Below are 16,720 nucleotides of genomic sequence, written 5' to 3' on the forward strand. Positions count from 1 at the left end.
CACAAAATGACCAGACTATTGTGTAAAAAATGAGGAATAATATGATGTACTGTATCTTTTACAGATAATACAGACACGGCTGGATTAGTCCTGACTTAGCTGTGGTGGAAGGATTTATGTGTTTAGTATTACATGACAGCACAACAGTTCTGGCTGACACACATTGATGGATATACAGGTGCAGTGCTTGATATCATTATTCCCTCAACACCAGGCCTGGCTGCAGCCCCCCTGTGTAACACAACAGAACGGAGAGGGTGTACTTGGGGAGTGATAATGATGATATTAGCATGTACTGTCACTGCTGATTGTCCCACCCTGCCTTGTGCAGCAGCAGCAGCAACAACAGCACTGCCTGGCTCTCCCGGCCCTGGACTGAGCATGTAATGAGGCATGTGATTACTGCCTGTCTGCTCCAGGAGGAGGTGGCTCCGGGATTTGCATGGGCTGAAGGCAGCAGCAGAGGCTGCAGAGTATTTTTAGCTGGTGTGTGGTGCGGATCACGTTGTGGTTGGTGCACGGAGTGGGGGGGACTCATAGGCTGCAGGAGCATTTGTTTTTGGGGGGACTCTTTCCCTGGTGCCAGAGGCGAGCACCCTCCTCCTACTCCTCAGCGCTCCTGCGAGGAAGGCACGACCCTGGACATGGCCAGCAACCCTGCACTGGATCTCCAGCCGCAGGAATCGCACCCAGACGCTGCGTGCAGGGAAGCGCAGAAGTGGATCGAGGTAAAGCGCTGGTTTCTTTACTGACATTACTTACGTCCCATTATGGATGGAATTCAACTGATAAACATTATTCTGACACCTCCACCACTGTCATATTACTGGACTACACTGATATACATTATTCTCTACACATTATCCTCCACTGATGCACATTATGCTCTTGAAGCTTCTTCCCTTCACGTGTCTCATTACTATTAACCACTGTATTGTGCACAGTGTTACATGACCACTGTATTGTGCACAGTGTTACATGACCACTGTATTGTGCACAGTGTTACATGACCACTGTATTGTGCACAGTGTTACATGAACAGTGTAACTCCTCACAGCTATATACACTGATGTATAAATGCACACCTGAGCCCTACATTATGGATACTTGCCCAGAGCTGGCTGCATTCCTGCTATGTATCTATGTGATATTTACTGTAGCTTAAATTCTGCCAAGCTCAGGTGCTCTGCCAGCCTACCATATACTTGGTACAGCAGCTCATACTGTATAGGTCTATTCTGCCATAGACATCACTGCATGTCCCTTAGCTTGGTAGTGATCTCCAGCTGATAAAACTTATAATTCTTGTCACAGGCCATTTTCACATAAGTGCATATAATGTAGCATGATTAACCCTAGTCATTGCACATAATGACTTCCCATATAGCACATCCTTCTCCTGCCTCAGTGCTTGCTGCTTTTACTGCCTGTGGTATACCCAGGTGCAGCTATGGGGTTGGTAATGTTATCATTGTGCTTGTTCACCTTATGCCTATAGCAGCTAAGCATGGACCTAGTGACAGCCATAATGGTGCTACCACAAAACTCTTATTTTGGTTGCTGCCATCTAATCATACACCGTTAGTTATGAAAATGTTTGAATGTCTTATTTCCCTTGCAAATGAATGTGCTATGGGGCACTGCATACCTGCTGTGGCTAGTCTCCGAGCTGACAGCTCATGAACACAGAACCCTATTCATCTCTGTTTAGAATGGGAGGCCAGTGAAAAAGAGGGAGCACACACACTCTTCCTGGCTGGAAATAGACTGATATTTCTCCCACATTTATCCAGCATAGAATACATGATACCTTCCTCCACCTGGTCAGTCATTCATGTGCCATTGGCTTGTACAGTAGGGAAGGGATAAAATGGGGTTGGAATGGGTCTGGGAAAAACTGTCACTTTCTGTGCTGACCAACACTGGTATTATTGTCTGATTGATAGCAGCATCTGTTAACTGGGACTCTGAAAAGCCTGCCGAACTTTCCATTGCATTGCTACTGTGAGGCAGCTCCAGGCCCTTAATGGGGCTGAATTGTTTCTTTTGTGCGAATGCAGGCTGAATGCAGATTTTTATTTATTCAGGATTGGACATGATTCACAGGCATGAATGTATGATAGCGATGTATTATGTCCGTTATAAATTCTAATATAAGTTTTTGGGTATGGATAAAATTGATATATAATACAGATAAATTACAATGCTAACTTCAGTACCCCCCCCCCTCCTTTTTTTTATTTAAATTTGTGCTGTAATAGGTTTTAAGGTGACTGTGGCAATTTGAATATTGTTGCAAATGATGACCCAATATAGACTGCCAGCTACAATCTTATAGCATGCTGGATCACGGTACTCTCCAGAGAGCTAGAGGTTGCTTATGTTTGAGTATATGCTAATGGTGAGTGACCATGCATATAATAAACTAGGGGTTTGACTGACTGCTCAGTAGTGATTTCAAGGTGGCAGTATGAGCAATGTTTCATTTCACATTCTAGCCTGCTTAGCCTATTCAGTCCACTTATTTTTTTCAGGTAAGTTTTTTTTCTTTTTCTTTTTTTTTTTTGTACATTTGGATGTGGTCGTAGTTTTTGTGGTTGCTGAACTGAATCCTTTCCTGTTACAGTAAAGTACATATATGGACACAATTCGACAGGTACACTCCTGGGAATGACATAATGTAATAAGGCTACACTCTTCCAAAACTATTTTATATTTAATTATATATATATATATATATATATATATATATATATATATATATATATAGTATATTTTTTTTTAAATTTGATATTTTCTATGGACTGATTTTTTTTGTCCTTAAGGGGCATATGTATCACAGCTTGATGTGAGATAAGATTGTGAGATATATATCACCAACCAATCAGCTTCTAACTTACATTTTGCAGGCTGTGATTAAGAAATGATAGTTTGGAGCTGATTGGTTGGTGATATATATTTCACAATTTTAACTCGCATCAAGCTTTGATACATATGCCCCTTTTAGTCTTCTTTTTTTGCAGTTCTCTCCACTTGCTTGAAATCCTCTTGAATGATATTTGTGCTTACTAGGATTAACAATGATGTATTGACCTCATCTGTAAGACTTTTCTTATGAAAAATAGGTAGACACTGTTCATTCACACATAGGGCAGCTCAGCTGCTTTGCATGAAGAACACACAAATCTATTGAACATTATTTCCAGTCTGAGACCTCTTTATCAGAGAAAGTTCTACAGTACTTTTCAGAGTCTTTTTTTTTTTTTTTTTTTTATATCCCACAGCGAGGAGGGACTGCAAGGGACCAAGGGCCTGATTCAGAGCCACTCGTAAGCGGCAGCTCGTTCACTCTGAGCGATGTTTGCCCAACTGCGCATGCGTACGGATCGTTATACGCATGCGCGAACCAGTCAGTGCGGCCGAAATTCATGTGCTCGCAAAATAGCGAATGCCTGCTAATTTGAGTGACAGAAAGAGGCGTATGTGGGTGGTAACGGGAAGGTGCTTGAAAACGGGGAGTGGAGATCCGATCGCAGGCGTGCTTAAATGTCAAAATGGGCGTTTTATGGGTGTGCATATTTATAACAGCAGCATCATTGACCACGTCACTGGGTTATTTTATAGCCAGAACTGCTCGCAAAATTGTAGTAGCAAAAACCAACCACAAGAATAGCGAGCAGTTCATACCCTGTTCGATGTACTCGATTAATCTAATAAATAGCGGACATGACGTAGGATGCGAGCGGCCAGGGGGCGTAGTTTCCTAAAAAACGACCGCAAGTTTTGTACGCTCGTTCAGACCTAGAGGCGTGAACAGACCGCAAACAGCGAACGGTTCATTTGAATAGCCACCCCTATTTTCTGGACGAGCGAGCGCTAATTGCGTCCGGCTCTGAATCAGGCCCCAAGTGCAATATAAAAATAATGTTTGGACTGTTTAGTTTTCCAGAGCTAATTATAGGTGACCTTATTTATAGGATGGCTAATGTGTATGGCTATCAAGGTCTTTCTTCTAGCTGGCTCTGGTAGGAAATTGTACTTCACAACTCATCGTCTAAGCTATTAGTCAATGTTTGAAGTCTTACGGGGGCAATTCAAATAGTGGCAATGGCCACAAAGGTATTCCTCTGCTTACTGTTTTTGCAGATTTTTCTGCATGCCCCATAGAGGCGCGATGTGGGGTACTGTAATAAGCGATTATGTGCGCAGCTGCCTGGTGCAGTCAGCAGAAGGAACTTCACAACCAGTCTCTTAGCTAATTTTCCCTGTGCATGTCAGTGAGGTCCAAGGAAAAATTAGCAAAGATTGTGTACAGCAGTGGTTCCCAAACTCTGGGTCTGATTCAGAGCCGGACGCTCTGACAGAGCGCTCGCTCTGAATGAGGGCCGGCCTTCTGTGTTTTTAGAGTGGCCTCCTTGCCGCTCGCATAGCTGTGGGTTACCACCCACAGCTATAACTAGCGGCCAGGAAGATGGTCGCGATGGTCAAGACCATCGGGCTTGCGACGAGACCCTTGTTGTAGGGTCTCGTTGCCGCTAGCCCTAGAGTGCTTTTGGCTCTAACAGAGCCGAAAGCACTCCCACTGACATCACTAGTGATGGCAGTGGGGCTGGCCCCAGATGGTAGGCATTCCCATGGGAACGCCTCCGTCTGGGCAGCCACGCCCCCGGCCCGCCCACCAAAGGGGGCGTGCTGTCACTCAACATCGACAGCACACCCCCTTTGGTACGAGACTCGGAGCGATGGCTTGCCTGTTGCTATCCAGATCTCGCGCATGCGCACGACGGAGCCGACTCCGTCGTGCTCATGCGCACTGGGCCACCATCGACCCACTTGTGAGAGTATAGCGCTCGCGAGCGGGTCTGAATCAGGCCCTCTGTCCTCAAGGCATCCTAACAGGCCAGGTTTTAAAGATATCAATACTTGAGCACATATGGTTAATTCAAACTGAGGGCCTGATTCAGAGCCGCTCGCTCTGACAGAGCGCTCGCTCTGAATCAGGGGCTTTTTTTTTTTTGTTTTGGAGCGGCCTCTTGGCAGCTCGCATTGCTGTGGGTGACCACCCACAGCTATTGCGAGCGGCCAGGATGATGGTCTCATCGCGACCATCAGGCTTGTGATGAGACCCTTGTGGTAGGGTCTCACCCATCGCAAGCACCATAGAGCTTTCGGCTCTAACAGAGCCGGAAGCTCTCCACTGACATCACTTGTGATGTCAGTGCGGTCGCCCCAAATGGCAGGCGTTCTCATGGGAACGCCTCAGTTTGGGCAGCCAACCCCTCGGCCCACCCACCAAACAGGGCGAGCTGTCACTCAACATCAATAGCTCGCCCCCCAATGGTGCGAGACCTGGAGCGACGGAGTGCCCGTCGCTAGCTGGATCTCGTGCATGCGCGCGACGGAGCCGGCTCCGACGTTCGCATGCGCTGTGGGCCACCATCGACCCGGTTGCGAGCGCTCAGCGCTTGCGACCGGTTCTGAATCAGGCCCTCACTGTGGTGCTAATTAAGCCGTCTGTGCTCAAGCATGGGTATCCTTTAAAACCTTGACTGTCAAGGTACCTTGATGACTGAGTTTGGGAACCGCTGGTGTACAGGACAAAAACTGTGATATCCAACTGGACATTGCTCTGATATGAATTCACTCCAAAGTAAAGAAACATTAGTCATTCCTGATGTAACAAAACTTTCAAGAAAACATTTGTAACCATACAGGTCTCTTTGTTTGGCCTATTAGCATTTTGCTCTTTAATATGCTTATCAAAAAATGTTTGTGTTACTTTAACAAAAAAATAAATAAAAAAAAAGCAAATGCTTGAATGAGGCATATTGCTTTATATTGTTACTTTTGTAGTTCAGTGATATCTGCAGAGTCACAGTCCTTGAAAGCTCATCAGACTTGTTGCAAGGCAAAGCATCCAAAAGTAGAGCGCTTTGAATAGCTGCTGAGTAGTCACAGGTGACCCTGTGCTGGTTCATTGTGCTATATTTGTGAGCAGCCTGCTGGTGTCCTATGGCTGGGAATAGTATTTGTACTCCCCGAGTTTTAGCATGTCACTACTGTCAGGCAGAATGTTACAGTATTTTAGTGTTCTTGCCAACCACAGTAAGGAACAACAGTGTTGCGGAAGCGAGAGTTGGTTACCCTGACAGTGATTGTTTGTTTTTATATACAATTATACTTTGTCATATAGTGTTTTTTGGAAGTTTTATATGCATCTTAAACACCTCCCCTCCCTCCTAAGATTGGTTAATTGGAATTGAACGTTATCCTATTTGCAGAGTTTTCGCATTGCGCATTCTGAGCGCCTGCAAGTACGGGAGAGACATGCACATTTCATTGCATCAACAACTACAACAGAAGAGGCGTAACAGGGCGTTAAAGTTTAATGAGCGAGTGTCCGTGAAACTGAGTTGGATGTAAGCGTAAAATAAGCGTGTTTGTCAGTCTGAATTTTTACAACAAATAGCGGCTGTGCAATTGTGCCCTGCTGATGGTGATGGTTGGCTCAGGATCCCGGTGGTCAGAATCCAGACGCCAGCCTTACCCTCCCCCTAACTCCAATACTTACCGTCAGGATGCTGGTGCCAGGATTCTGACTGGTGTCAGGATTTTTGGCGCCGGCATTTTGAGCACCAGATGTAAACTACATCCCAATTGGGATTGGTAGCATACAGATGCATATGACCGAATATATACACATTTACACAATGTGTGGTTGCATATGGCTGGTTTCCGACCAACTCTGCTTCAGCCTAATGAGTGGCCTGATTCTGAGTGGGTCACAAAGTGCCTGGAATTGCGGGAAGCAGTGGAGGCCAGATTTACTACCAAATGCTAATCTGAGTATCTGTACGGCTTCCAGAGCCACAGCCGTCGTATCAGCACTTGCACCCACTCCATGCTGAGGACAAGAGATTGGCCAGAAGCGGGCATTGCTGTACTAGCACCTCCGAATAGCTTGGGCATGCCCATGGTACTCCCAGGAGGAGATGGATCTCTTGTGTCTATCCTCAACATTACTGCACAAAAATTGCCATTGTGATCCGACCAATATCCGTCAAACTCCGCATCAGCTGGACATATGCAAAAATATGTAAATTAGCTTCTGTGTATGCACAGTTTGCTAAAACTTATATGGAGCTGCGTCCGATTCAGAATTAGTCCTGGGGGGGGGGGCGATTCAATTGTTTTGTGGGTGGCGGTAATGAATGGGCACCCAGTGTTGCAATTCAGTTGTTCTGGGCGCCTATTAATTATCACGGTCATCCTGCCCTATTAGACTGAATTAGCCATGTAAACCAGCTAAACCCGGCTAGAGCGCCCTAACCACTGATTTATCACACATTTCTGCTCTCAATTTCCTGAGGGTGCGAGAGAAATAACTTTGCCTATTGTGCCCAAACGGAGCAACAATTGAATTGTTCCGCCATTTGCCCTAAACAAATAGCCGCCTTATAAACAATTGAATCACCCCATGATGTCTGTAATTTTGTTTTTGTGGATTCTAATAAAGAAAGTATTGGCTATGCATGTTTCTCATGATTTTGTTTCAGTACTTGAATGATCCACTGTTAATGTATGTTTTCTAGGAAGGAACTAAAGTGATATTAAATGTCTGATTTTTTTTTTTTTGCTTTTCTATTTGATGTATTGGGCACGGTGAGGAAAGTAACAGGAAATGATAAAATTGGTCCATGAGTTCTGCTTGCATGGTGCACATATGTAGGTTATAACAGGTCAGAGATCTTTCACCCCCTGAGGTTTCATAAAGATGGAATTTGAAAGCATCACTTTTTTTTTTTTTCCGTTGCATAGAATGGGCTCATTGTTCTTCCTCTGACTGTCTTGCTCGCCATATTTAACTCCAGTTTGTGAAAGCCAAACTGCGTAACAAGCTCATACCTCCAGGTTTTATTAAGTTATCAGAGAGAGTCTGTTCTGTTGACTGTATGTGGTGATCAGACCTGTGGTGCACTGCATAGTGGATTCTCTATTGTCACATCCTGCATTATTAACTGGCTGGCTCCTCTTACAAAAGTCAGGTGTACATTTCATTTGGACCAGATCAACTTTGCAGATGCAGAACAAACGTGCACAACATCGATAACTGAAGTTGTGAGTAAACCCAGTATAAAGTGTTTGTCTATTGACTGCCCCTTATACTATCAGTTATAGAAGCTACATCAGATCTCTTATGAAGAATCCCTAGCAGTGCAAATGTTGATTGACATGTGTACCTGTACCTGATCCCTGCTAAAATACAATTAATGGTGGGCACATGGAAAAAAGGTTTTTTTGTTTTTTTTTTGCTATTTCTTACAGTATATTGTTCCTCAATACTATCCTACAGATCTGCTATAAGCCCCAGTGCAGTTCAAATAAGTGGGTAGATAGCTCACTCTGTCATCCGTGTACAACTGTACATGCGACGTCAAATTGGACCGATCCAGCTGTTCAGCACTCGGCCAGCCAGTTGGGTAACAAAACAACCTATGCCTGCAAGTGGAAGATGACTGCGCACACAGGACAATAGGAGCCATCTGTTGCCCATACTAACGGCATGTCTGATAATGACAAGTTTGGTTTGGATCAGATCATTCTACAGCATTGCGCTTCATTGGCACGTGTGATCACAAAGCATCCTCTCTCTGTCAAGTCCTGAAATGTCCTCTTTAATAGGGATTAATGGGTGACCTGAATTCTGTCATGCATTACAAAGAAGGAATGGCGGTAAAGGTGGTCTTCCGTATTCTCATATTAATGTCTGACTGTAAAATAGACTGTTCCATTACTTTCCAAACTAATATGTTCAGAGAGGTTGTATTGCCTAAAAGTCTGTACAGCCTGTGTACATCTAAATGGGTTATCGAGGTGTGCAAATATTATAACTCTCAGAGGCTTGTTCACACCAATATGCTGGTGATCAGATTTCCATATGCTAATTAATGACTGTAAAACTGCATTAAAAAATAGGATGAATGGTTTCTAAGGGGCTCACCATTTGCATTTTAAAATTGTCACATTTAAAATTTAGCGTACAACACATGGTAATGTCCTACATGTCATGCGTATGGGGCAAATCTTGGCTTTAAAACTTTGTGTTTTGCTCCGAATGACTCTGCTTGCTTTCCTGCATTGAATGGCGGGATGCCTGTATGAAGTCAATGATGTTTGTTCTGCAGTCTACTGTGGCAGTTCTAAGTTGCCCTAACATGCAAAACTTCATTATGTATCATATTTACACAATAGTGCCCATTTCAAAGATGGAGGATTGTTTGAATACAAGTTAAGTCTCAGCCTTGTTATGAGAGGACACCATGTTCAGTGAAATTGTGCGTGTTTCAGCCTCTGTATAGTGCGTGTTTAGCAGTGTTCGTAGGATATCTATAATGCCATGGAATGAGATATGAAATCATATCAGTAAGTTTGAACTGGTTTTGTGATTTAAGTGACTTTTATATTTTTAAATGCACTTGCTAGTCCTACAGTAGCTTGACTCCTATCTTTTGTATCTGTGGAGGGGATTAGAGTGCAGTAATGTTTGGTGGAAAATTATCTGCTTTAGTGACCTCATGCTCTGGGTGCGTCTGGGAAAGTTGCAAGTGGGCTTTTCATGGTCTAAAATTAGACCCACCTTGCACACTGTGCAATTCCTGTGAATTGAAGTGAGACAATGGCTGGACCAGTCCCATGGGAGATGGGGTTGTGGTGCCGGTCAGCATATCCACGGGGCAGGATTGAGTGCTGCTTTTCCATCCCGTATCCTCGCAGCTGTTAGACAGTCCAAACATAGAAGTATTAATGTGACAAGTGTGGGATATTCTGCATAGGTCAGGACTTCACTGGACAGCGTACATTTATTTATCGTGTACATTTTTTCCTGGTAACACTGTTATTTACGGTGTACATTGTTTTCCTGGTAACATAGAATTATGTGCAGTCAGAGTTATTGTGCCTCTGGGGTGTACTTCTGAACCCCTAGACATTTAAAGCACATCCCTTTTTATATTTCAATTTTAAATACTATTCACTTTTGGTGCCATCTTTTTTAAGTTGCTTCATTAATGGATGCTACAAAATGCTTTTACATTTGTACTTTCTATCTTGTATGTCATCAGCAGGAGGCAAGAAGCGTGTATTTTTGGCAGACATTTCTCAAAGCTTCTAAACTGGAAAAGTGGAGGTGTTGTCCCTAGTAGCCAATAAGATTCTGTCTATCATTTATTTAGTACATTATAAAAAAGTGATGGCTAGGAGTAGATTTATTAAAGTTTCTAAAACAGACAAGTTGTGGTGTTGCCCATAGCAACCAATTAGATTCTGTCGTATCATTTTCTAGAATACAATAGATAAGTGATAGCTAGAATCGGATTGGATGTAATTGGAGATGAGCGGAAATTTGGGGTTCTGAGTCAAAGTTAGTCCCGACTTGGGTCTTCTGGGTGACTTTGCCAAAACACTGGGGGTTGCACACATCTCTAGGTGCAATGGGCAGCACATTTACTGCTCCACTTTACAAAGGTGTGATAAATCCCCCCCCTCCTTTTTATCGCCTGTAAGGTGGGATGTACTAAGCCTCGCATTACCAATGCTGTACATCACTCCTGTCTTCGGGTACATACCTTAGTTCATTACCGCAGTATGTACCAAGAATTTTGCAAAGGACAGCGCTCCCGAGAAGAGCTGTCCTTTGCGATGCTGCCGGGCAGAGGGATTTCTGAGTTTAACACCCAGAAGTCCCTCTGCGCATACCCATCGGGATGAAACACCGGAATGCGCTTTGTACATAAAATTGTTTTTTGGGGGGTTTTACCACATTTTCCTATTTAGTACATCTCGGCCATAAAGTGAAAAAAGAAAATACCTATGTAATGTTGGAAAGTGCTATACAAATTTATTGTGCAATTATTTCTTTGCATCCTTGGCTAGGCTGTGCAGTGCTGCAACCAAGCTGCACTTAGGGCCAGTATATTGAGCACTGTGCTAAAAAGTTATGTTACTTTTCAGTCTTCCTTTAATTTTAAACTGTCCCTTTTCTAGATAGATAGGTGAAGTGATGGAAAGCAGGACTTCTGTGTCCCTTCTCTCTTCTGGAGCTGGCACCTATAGTGTCTCACACGGTGAGGTTGTACCAGTGGCCTATGAAGTGATAACATACTACTACAGTTCTCTCTTCTGGAGCTGGCACCTGTAGTGTCTCTCACGGTGAGGTTGTACCAGTGGCCTATGAAGTGATAACATACTACTACAGTTCTCTCTTCTGGAGCTGGCACCTGTACTGTCTCACACGGTGAGGTTGTACCAGTGGCCTATGAAGTGATAACATACCACTTCTCTCTTGCAGGTAGAATCGCTTCATTTTCATATCAGACTTTAGTGTATGTGGTAGTTGGGTACAAAAGAGAAAGGAAGGTAGTGGAAGGGACCACCCATGGCTGTCTGCTGTGTGTAAACGAAACTTGGGGTCTACATCAGACATGTCTTTAGATAAAGATAGAAAACAAACACTTATTTAAACATTTACTTCACTGCACGCAACACACAAAGAAAGACATTATGAGGTAGGTCTGTGTACCTTTCAGAGATTAAATGAACAAAAGAGAACAGTCATTGGAATCTCCTGTAAAAAGGCAAAAGTTGAAAAATATACAAAAAAATCTTTTTCTTTTTTTTTTTTTTTAAAAGCAGCGACTTCTATAAATGTTTTACACATGACAAGTGCGTGCATTATTTTGCTGTCCGTATTATTATTAGAGTCCTATAGAAGTTGGGTAACCCTAACTCCTATTACACTTTGCCTCCTTTATCGCACAGGAATGAATCAACATTTATAAAACACTGCTCTAATAACACAAAATGCTTGGCCTAGACCAGGACTGATCTGATATAAGGAAAGTGAATTATTTCCCTGTCCTTAGAGACTTGCTCTTGCTTTTTGCTGATGTCTCAGGTATCACTGATGCACATCAGCTGCAGTAAATTTGGGGGTTCCATTTACTAAGCCTTGGATGGAGATATGGGGGAGATCTTAGTGAGCAGAGATAAAGTACCAGCCAACTAACTCCTGTCATTGTTCAAACACAGCCTGTGACATGACAGTTAGGCACTGATTGGCTGGTACTTTATCTCTGTTAAGGGGGGTATCCACTACCAGATCTGAAAACGACTGCACGATTACGACATTGTAATCGTGCAGTCGTTTGTCAGTTGTGTGATGAGCCTGCACTGAACGAGCAGACGTTCAGTGCAGGGTCACCAATCACCTGGAAACATGCTGAACCTGACGATATTGTCAGGTTGACCAGCATGTTTGAGAGATCATAGATGTCTAAACGACTAGCAGGCACGCTCATCGCTGGTCGTTTTAGACATTTTAGCAAACTATTTGCAAATGATTGAACGATCAAACGATTGTAATCATTCATAAAAATCGCTAAGTGGATACCCCCCCTTTACCTTTATCTCCATCCAAGGCTTAGTAAATAGACCCATTTTATTTGTAAAGATCTTTTATAAATACTGAGTACATGCGTTTAAACTCTGAAGAGCTGTAACTGTTTTGGCTTGAGCGGTATGCTATTGGTGTAAATAATACCAAAGCTTTGCCATAAATATGTTATCATTGAAGACACATAGAAGCCACCAATCACCTGTACTTTTTCTGTTAGAGATCTGGGAGGCCGCTGACAATATGGGTGGCACTGTACTGTGCGGCAACAGTAGCTGATTGATGTGGTGAAAGGTACCAGGCTTTTATATGTTGCTACATTTCATAATAAAAAAAAAACTGGCTGTAAGTGTGTTTTCTTTAGTAATGAGCATGGCTGTTGTGTAGGTGGAAAATTTACAAGGCGGCTTTGTGCATTCTGGAAGCTAAAATACAGGGTAATTATTATTATTTATTTTCTTTTCCTCTTCCTTCCAGTCTATGGAATTATTTTATTGGTCAAACATAGAACATTTACTATAATGAAAATGTAGAATATCCCAACTGGTGTGGAATGTGCCCGTTCACGTAGGGTAATCCCTGTCATGGAGAATAGAGGTAACATTAGAGCTTACTCATTAGACATGCTTTCCAGACAGCCTGCATAAAGTTAAAGGTGAAGCGATGATGAGACGATCAGCTGCCCTGTCAATCAAAGTTACAAGATCGATCCTAGGCTGCAGGTTATCAACCCGTCACTACCTGACTTGTTTGATGATCCATCACATGAAGGAAAGAAATCATTGGATCTTTCCTATAAATCAAAAGACAAACACCAGGAAATTATCAATGACGTCAGCATCTGAGCTAGGCAGTAAAGGCTCAATGATGCTTTTAGTTTCCTCCTGTTTTGTTTGTTATTTTCTCCGTGAAATATGATGCGCTGCACTCCCATTGGGTTCTCCAGAAACTTTCTGGAGTGCTGCTCTATTCTTCTGTATGTACTTAGTGCACATTGTAAGCTCATGAGCCATGCTGTAAACCTTTGCAAGTTGTGGGGCTTAAGTTGCAAGTGTCTGCCTATTGTGTATCCCTGCTGTAGTCTACTTTTATCAGCTCAATGTGCATCTCGGGTGTCAGGCTGGCTCCTGTGTTTGTATGACAAGCTTCCCAGAACCAGCCTGCATCTTCCGTGTATTCCCACATACTAACTATTCTTGTGCAGCACGCAGTACACACACTTCTATTAGTATGTATGCACATGATGATTTAAGGTCATACCCTGAATATAGGGACTGATAGATGTAACGTGCATGTGTGATAGGGAATTTAGCCTGTAAGCTCCACTGGGACGGGGACTAGTGTGACTGATCACATTTTCCCTGTGTAATATAGTAGCATTATACAATTGCTGATATTAATGAAACTTAGTTAAAACCCAACAGGGAATGTTTTGCTGGAAGGCACTTGTCTTGTCCCAGTTTGTTACTTCCTCATTGAGTCAGTGGGAAGAGTCTTTAAAGTGCAGAGGTAATATGTTGAATAAGACCTGGGGGACCAGTTTCTACAGTGGAGAATTGGGGATGGATTTGCAGCAACAAATATTTTCTTGTTTCTTTTTTTTTCTTAGGCATAACCAAGTAGGTTTTAGGTATACCCCTTTTCCACTGCTGGAATAACCCGGGTTATTACCGGGTCTACCAGGGTTGCTGCTTGGTGAAAAATTCTGGACCCGGGTAATGGTGCTGTGTAAACGTTGCGACCCGGGTTATCCAACCATGATTAAAATGAGCTGGTTGGTGGTTGTGGAGCAGTCGCCTCCCACTTTTTATGACCTCCCAAGTTTAGCAGGGCAGACCCGGGTTCAGTGTGCACGGGGCTGACCTGAGAAAACCCAGATCGAAGGTGCAGTGTAAACTGGGTCGGACCTGGGTTTTTGGTGGGAAAGGGATATTGAATATATTAAAAAAATACCTTTTAAATCCTGCTGGTAAATCTCAACTTTTGAAACTCTGGGATTTATGTATCAAGCAGTGAAAATGGTTGCTATGGGCAACTTCTCTACCGATCAGCTTTGATGTAGAATTTATCAAGTACGGTCTATAAAATAATAGGTATGAGCTGTTTGGTTGCTATGGGCAACTTCTCCAATGTTTTCACTGCTTGATACATAAACCCCTCTCACCCTATTATTCCCCCTTCTTGATAATCCTAATACTGTGCTTCCAGTGGTCCCCGCAGCCTGTATGTATAAGTATACACTAAATCTAAAAGTAGAAGAAAAATGCCACAATGTAGGGATTCCAATAAATGGAACTATTTCAATGAGTAATATGGTAAGAGATATTTACACTCTTTTTGGGTAAGATTTGATATCGCTCGTTAGTTTTGAAATGAATAGTTAGTCTTGTCGGGTTTAATAAATCATAGTTTTAAAAATAATTACAGATGGTATTTATGAAATGTACATGGCATGAACACTCACATTTTTTTTTTATGACTAAAAAAGCCCGTTACAATGTGCAAGTTCTCCGTCCCTATAAATTGTAATGACAAACCTTTCATGGTACTGCCAGCTGGGGAGGGGGTCTCTAAAGCATAGGAATGTCACGTCATGACTATAGCCCTAACTAAATGTACAGGACTCTTTCTAAAAGAGGCTGCAGCTGCTGTTAGGAAAGATTCCTATCATACTGTGTGTTTCAAGGGTTTCCCTGAAGATCAGTAAGTAAGTGCTTTTTAAAAAAAATAAAATAAAATCATTAAATTCCCCTTTAGGTGACATTTGTATGCTTCCCTTGTAGCTATTAATAAGTGACTGGGGGTCATCTGATATAGCCAACCAGACTCCCTAATCTGTCCAACTACAGCCACAATTTCCATTAGTCACTTTCTCAATCCTTCATGTCCTGCTCCTTTTAATGATGGTGTAAATTGGGGCTGTCCTCTGGAATTCAGGACTAAAGGTGCCCATCCACTAGCCAATTACACTGTACGATTACGACATCGTAATCGTGCAATTGCTCAGTAATCGGCCGCAAATCGTGCATCCAAATGTTGGAAACGACCAGCGCTGCACGCTGCCGCTGGTCGTTTCGGTCATCAGGCGAACATGCAGGCCAATCTGCCGATAATAACAGATTGGCCATGTTCCGGGATGATTGATGTGCCTACACTGACCGATCAATTGTTTAGTGTAGGCACTGCACCCCCTAGGGGAACGGCGGTACGATTACGACATCGTAATCGTATCGTCTTTCCCTGATCTACTAGTGGATAGGCTCCTTTAGGGGGTTTATATTTGATTAGAAAAAATAATACCTCTAAACTCCAGTGACAATCTATGTACATGTGGTAAAACAAATAGTATAGAGAAGGCTGGCTAAGATAATACATGACTACCTCTATATCTCCAGCCATGTACCCATGTGCGATCTTGCATTGGTCATTTCAGCACTGAATGCCATCATGTAATTATGTCATTAGGTTCCTGGGGCCAATTTCACCTACTGATCACAGGGCAAGTAATTTTATGCCTGTTAATTAGTATGACTGTGGGCAGTTATACTTGTCCACATTTCTGCCTCTGATGTGCCTTTTAATAAAGCCTGTCATGTAGCATTATGTTGATTCCTATCACCAGTTACAGTGTACATTGCTTATATTTAAACCAACTGTGTCCAGTGGTTTCATTAAATATTCTTTTTTTCTTTTACTCCCAGCATTGTCATTCAAGCCTTCTATTTAAGGCAGGGGTTCCCAAACGCGGTCCTCAAGGTAACCCAACAGTTCAGGTTTAGAGATATCCATGGCTGAGCACAGGTGCTTAAATCAAATTGAATGAGGTACTAATTAAGTCACCTGTGGTCAAACATGGATATCTTTAAAACCTGGACTGTTAGGGTGCATTGAGAACCGAGTTTGGGAACCTCTGTATTAAGGTACACTACGTGCATAAGAGACTGTCAGGAGTCTGAGCCTATCCCAGTTCAGGTCTGCTACCCCCACCCTCTTCCGCTTCTATATAGAGTTTGCCAGCACCCCTGGTATAACCCCTAGTATAGGCGTTATACATACAGTATATGTGCCTGATCTTTTCAGTGTGTATGATGGTGTTTATTGTGCTAATGAGAAAACAAATGCTCCTTTTCTTTAGCTAGCAGGGCAGTGCTCATTGAGGCGCCGACTAATTATTGTATGCAACTCGCTGAGAGTAGCAATGGTAGATAAAATCACTGGAGCAATTCAACATTTATCTGGGGCAGAAACAGTTGATGTGCAGTTTACCAG

The 16,720-nt window shown here is 42.9% G+C and overlaps 1 protein-coding gene across 5 annotated transcripts in view; it reads left to right on the forward strand.

Annotated features, from left to right (window-relative positions):
* Positions 1-358: 358 nt before the first annotated feature.
* LIMCH1 (LIM and calponin homology domains 1) overlaps positions 359-16,720 on the forward strand; it is a 265,674-nt gene continuing 249,312 nt past the window's right edge. For 2 of the 5 annotated variants that reach the window (XM_088450569.1, XM_088450571.1), the window contains exon 1: positions 359-728. In XM_088450569.1, the coding sequence (XP_088306695.1) occupies positions 387-728 (342 nt within the window). In that variant the 5' untranslated portion in view covers positions 359-386. The remainder of the gene's footprint in view (positions 729-16,720) is intronic. The other 3 variants (XM_088450570.1, XM_088450572.1, XM_088450573.1) reach the window with 2 other exon arrangements.

This window comes from Taudactylus pleione, unplaced genomic scaffold (genome assembly GCF_031769625.1).
Source record: "Taudactylus pleione unplaced genomic scaffold, aTauple2 ptg000519l, whole genome shotgun sequence".
Lineage (NCBI taxonomy): Eukaryota > Metazoa > Chordata > Amphibia > Anura > Myobatrachidae > Taudactylus > Taudactylus pleione.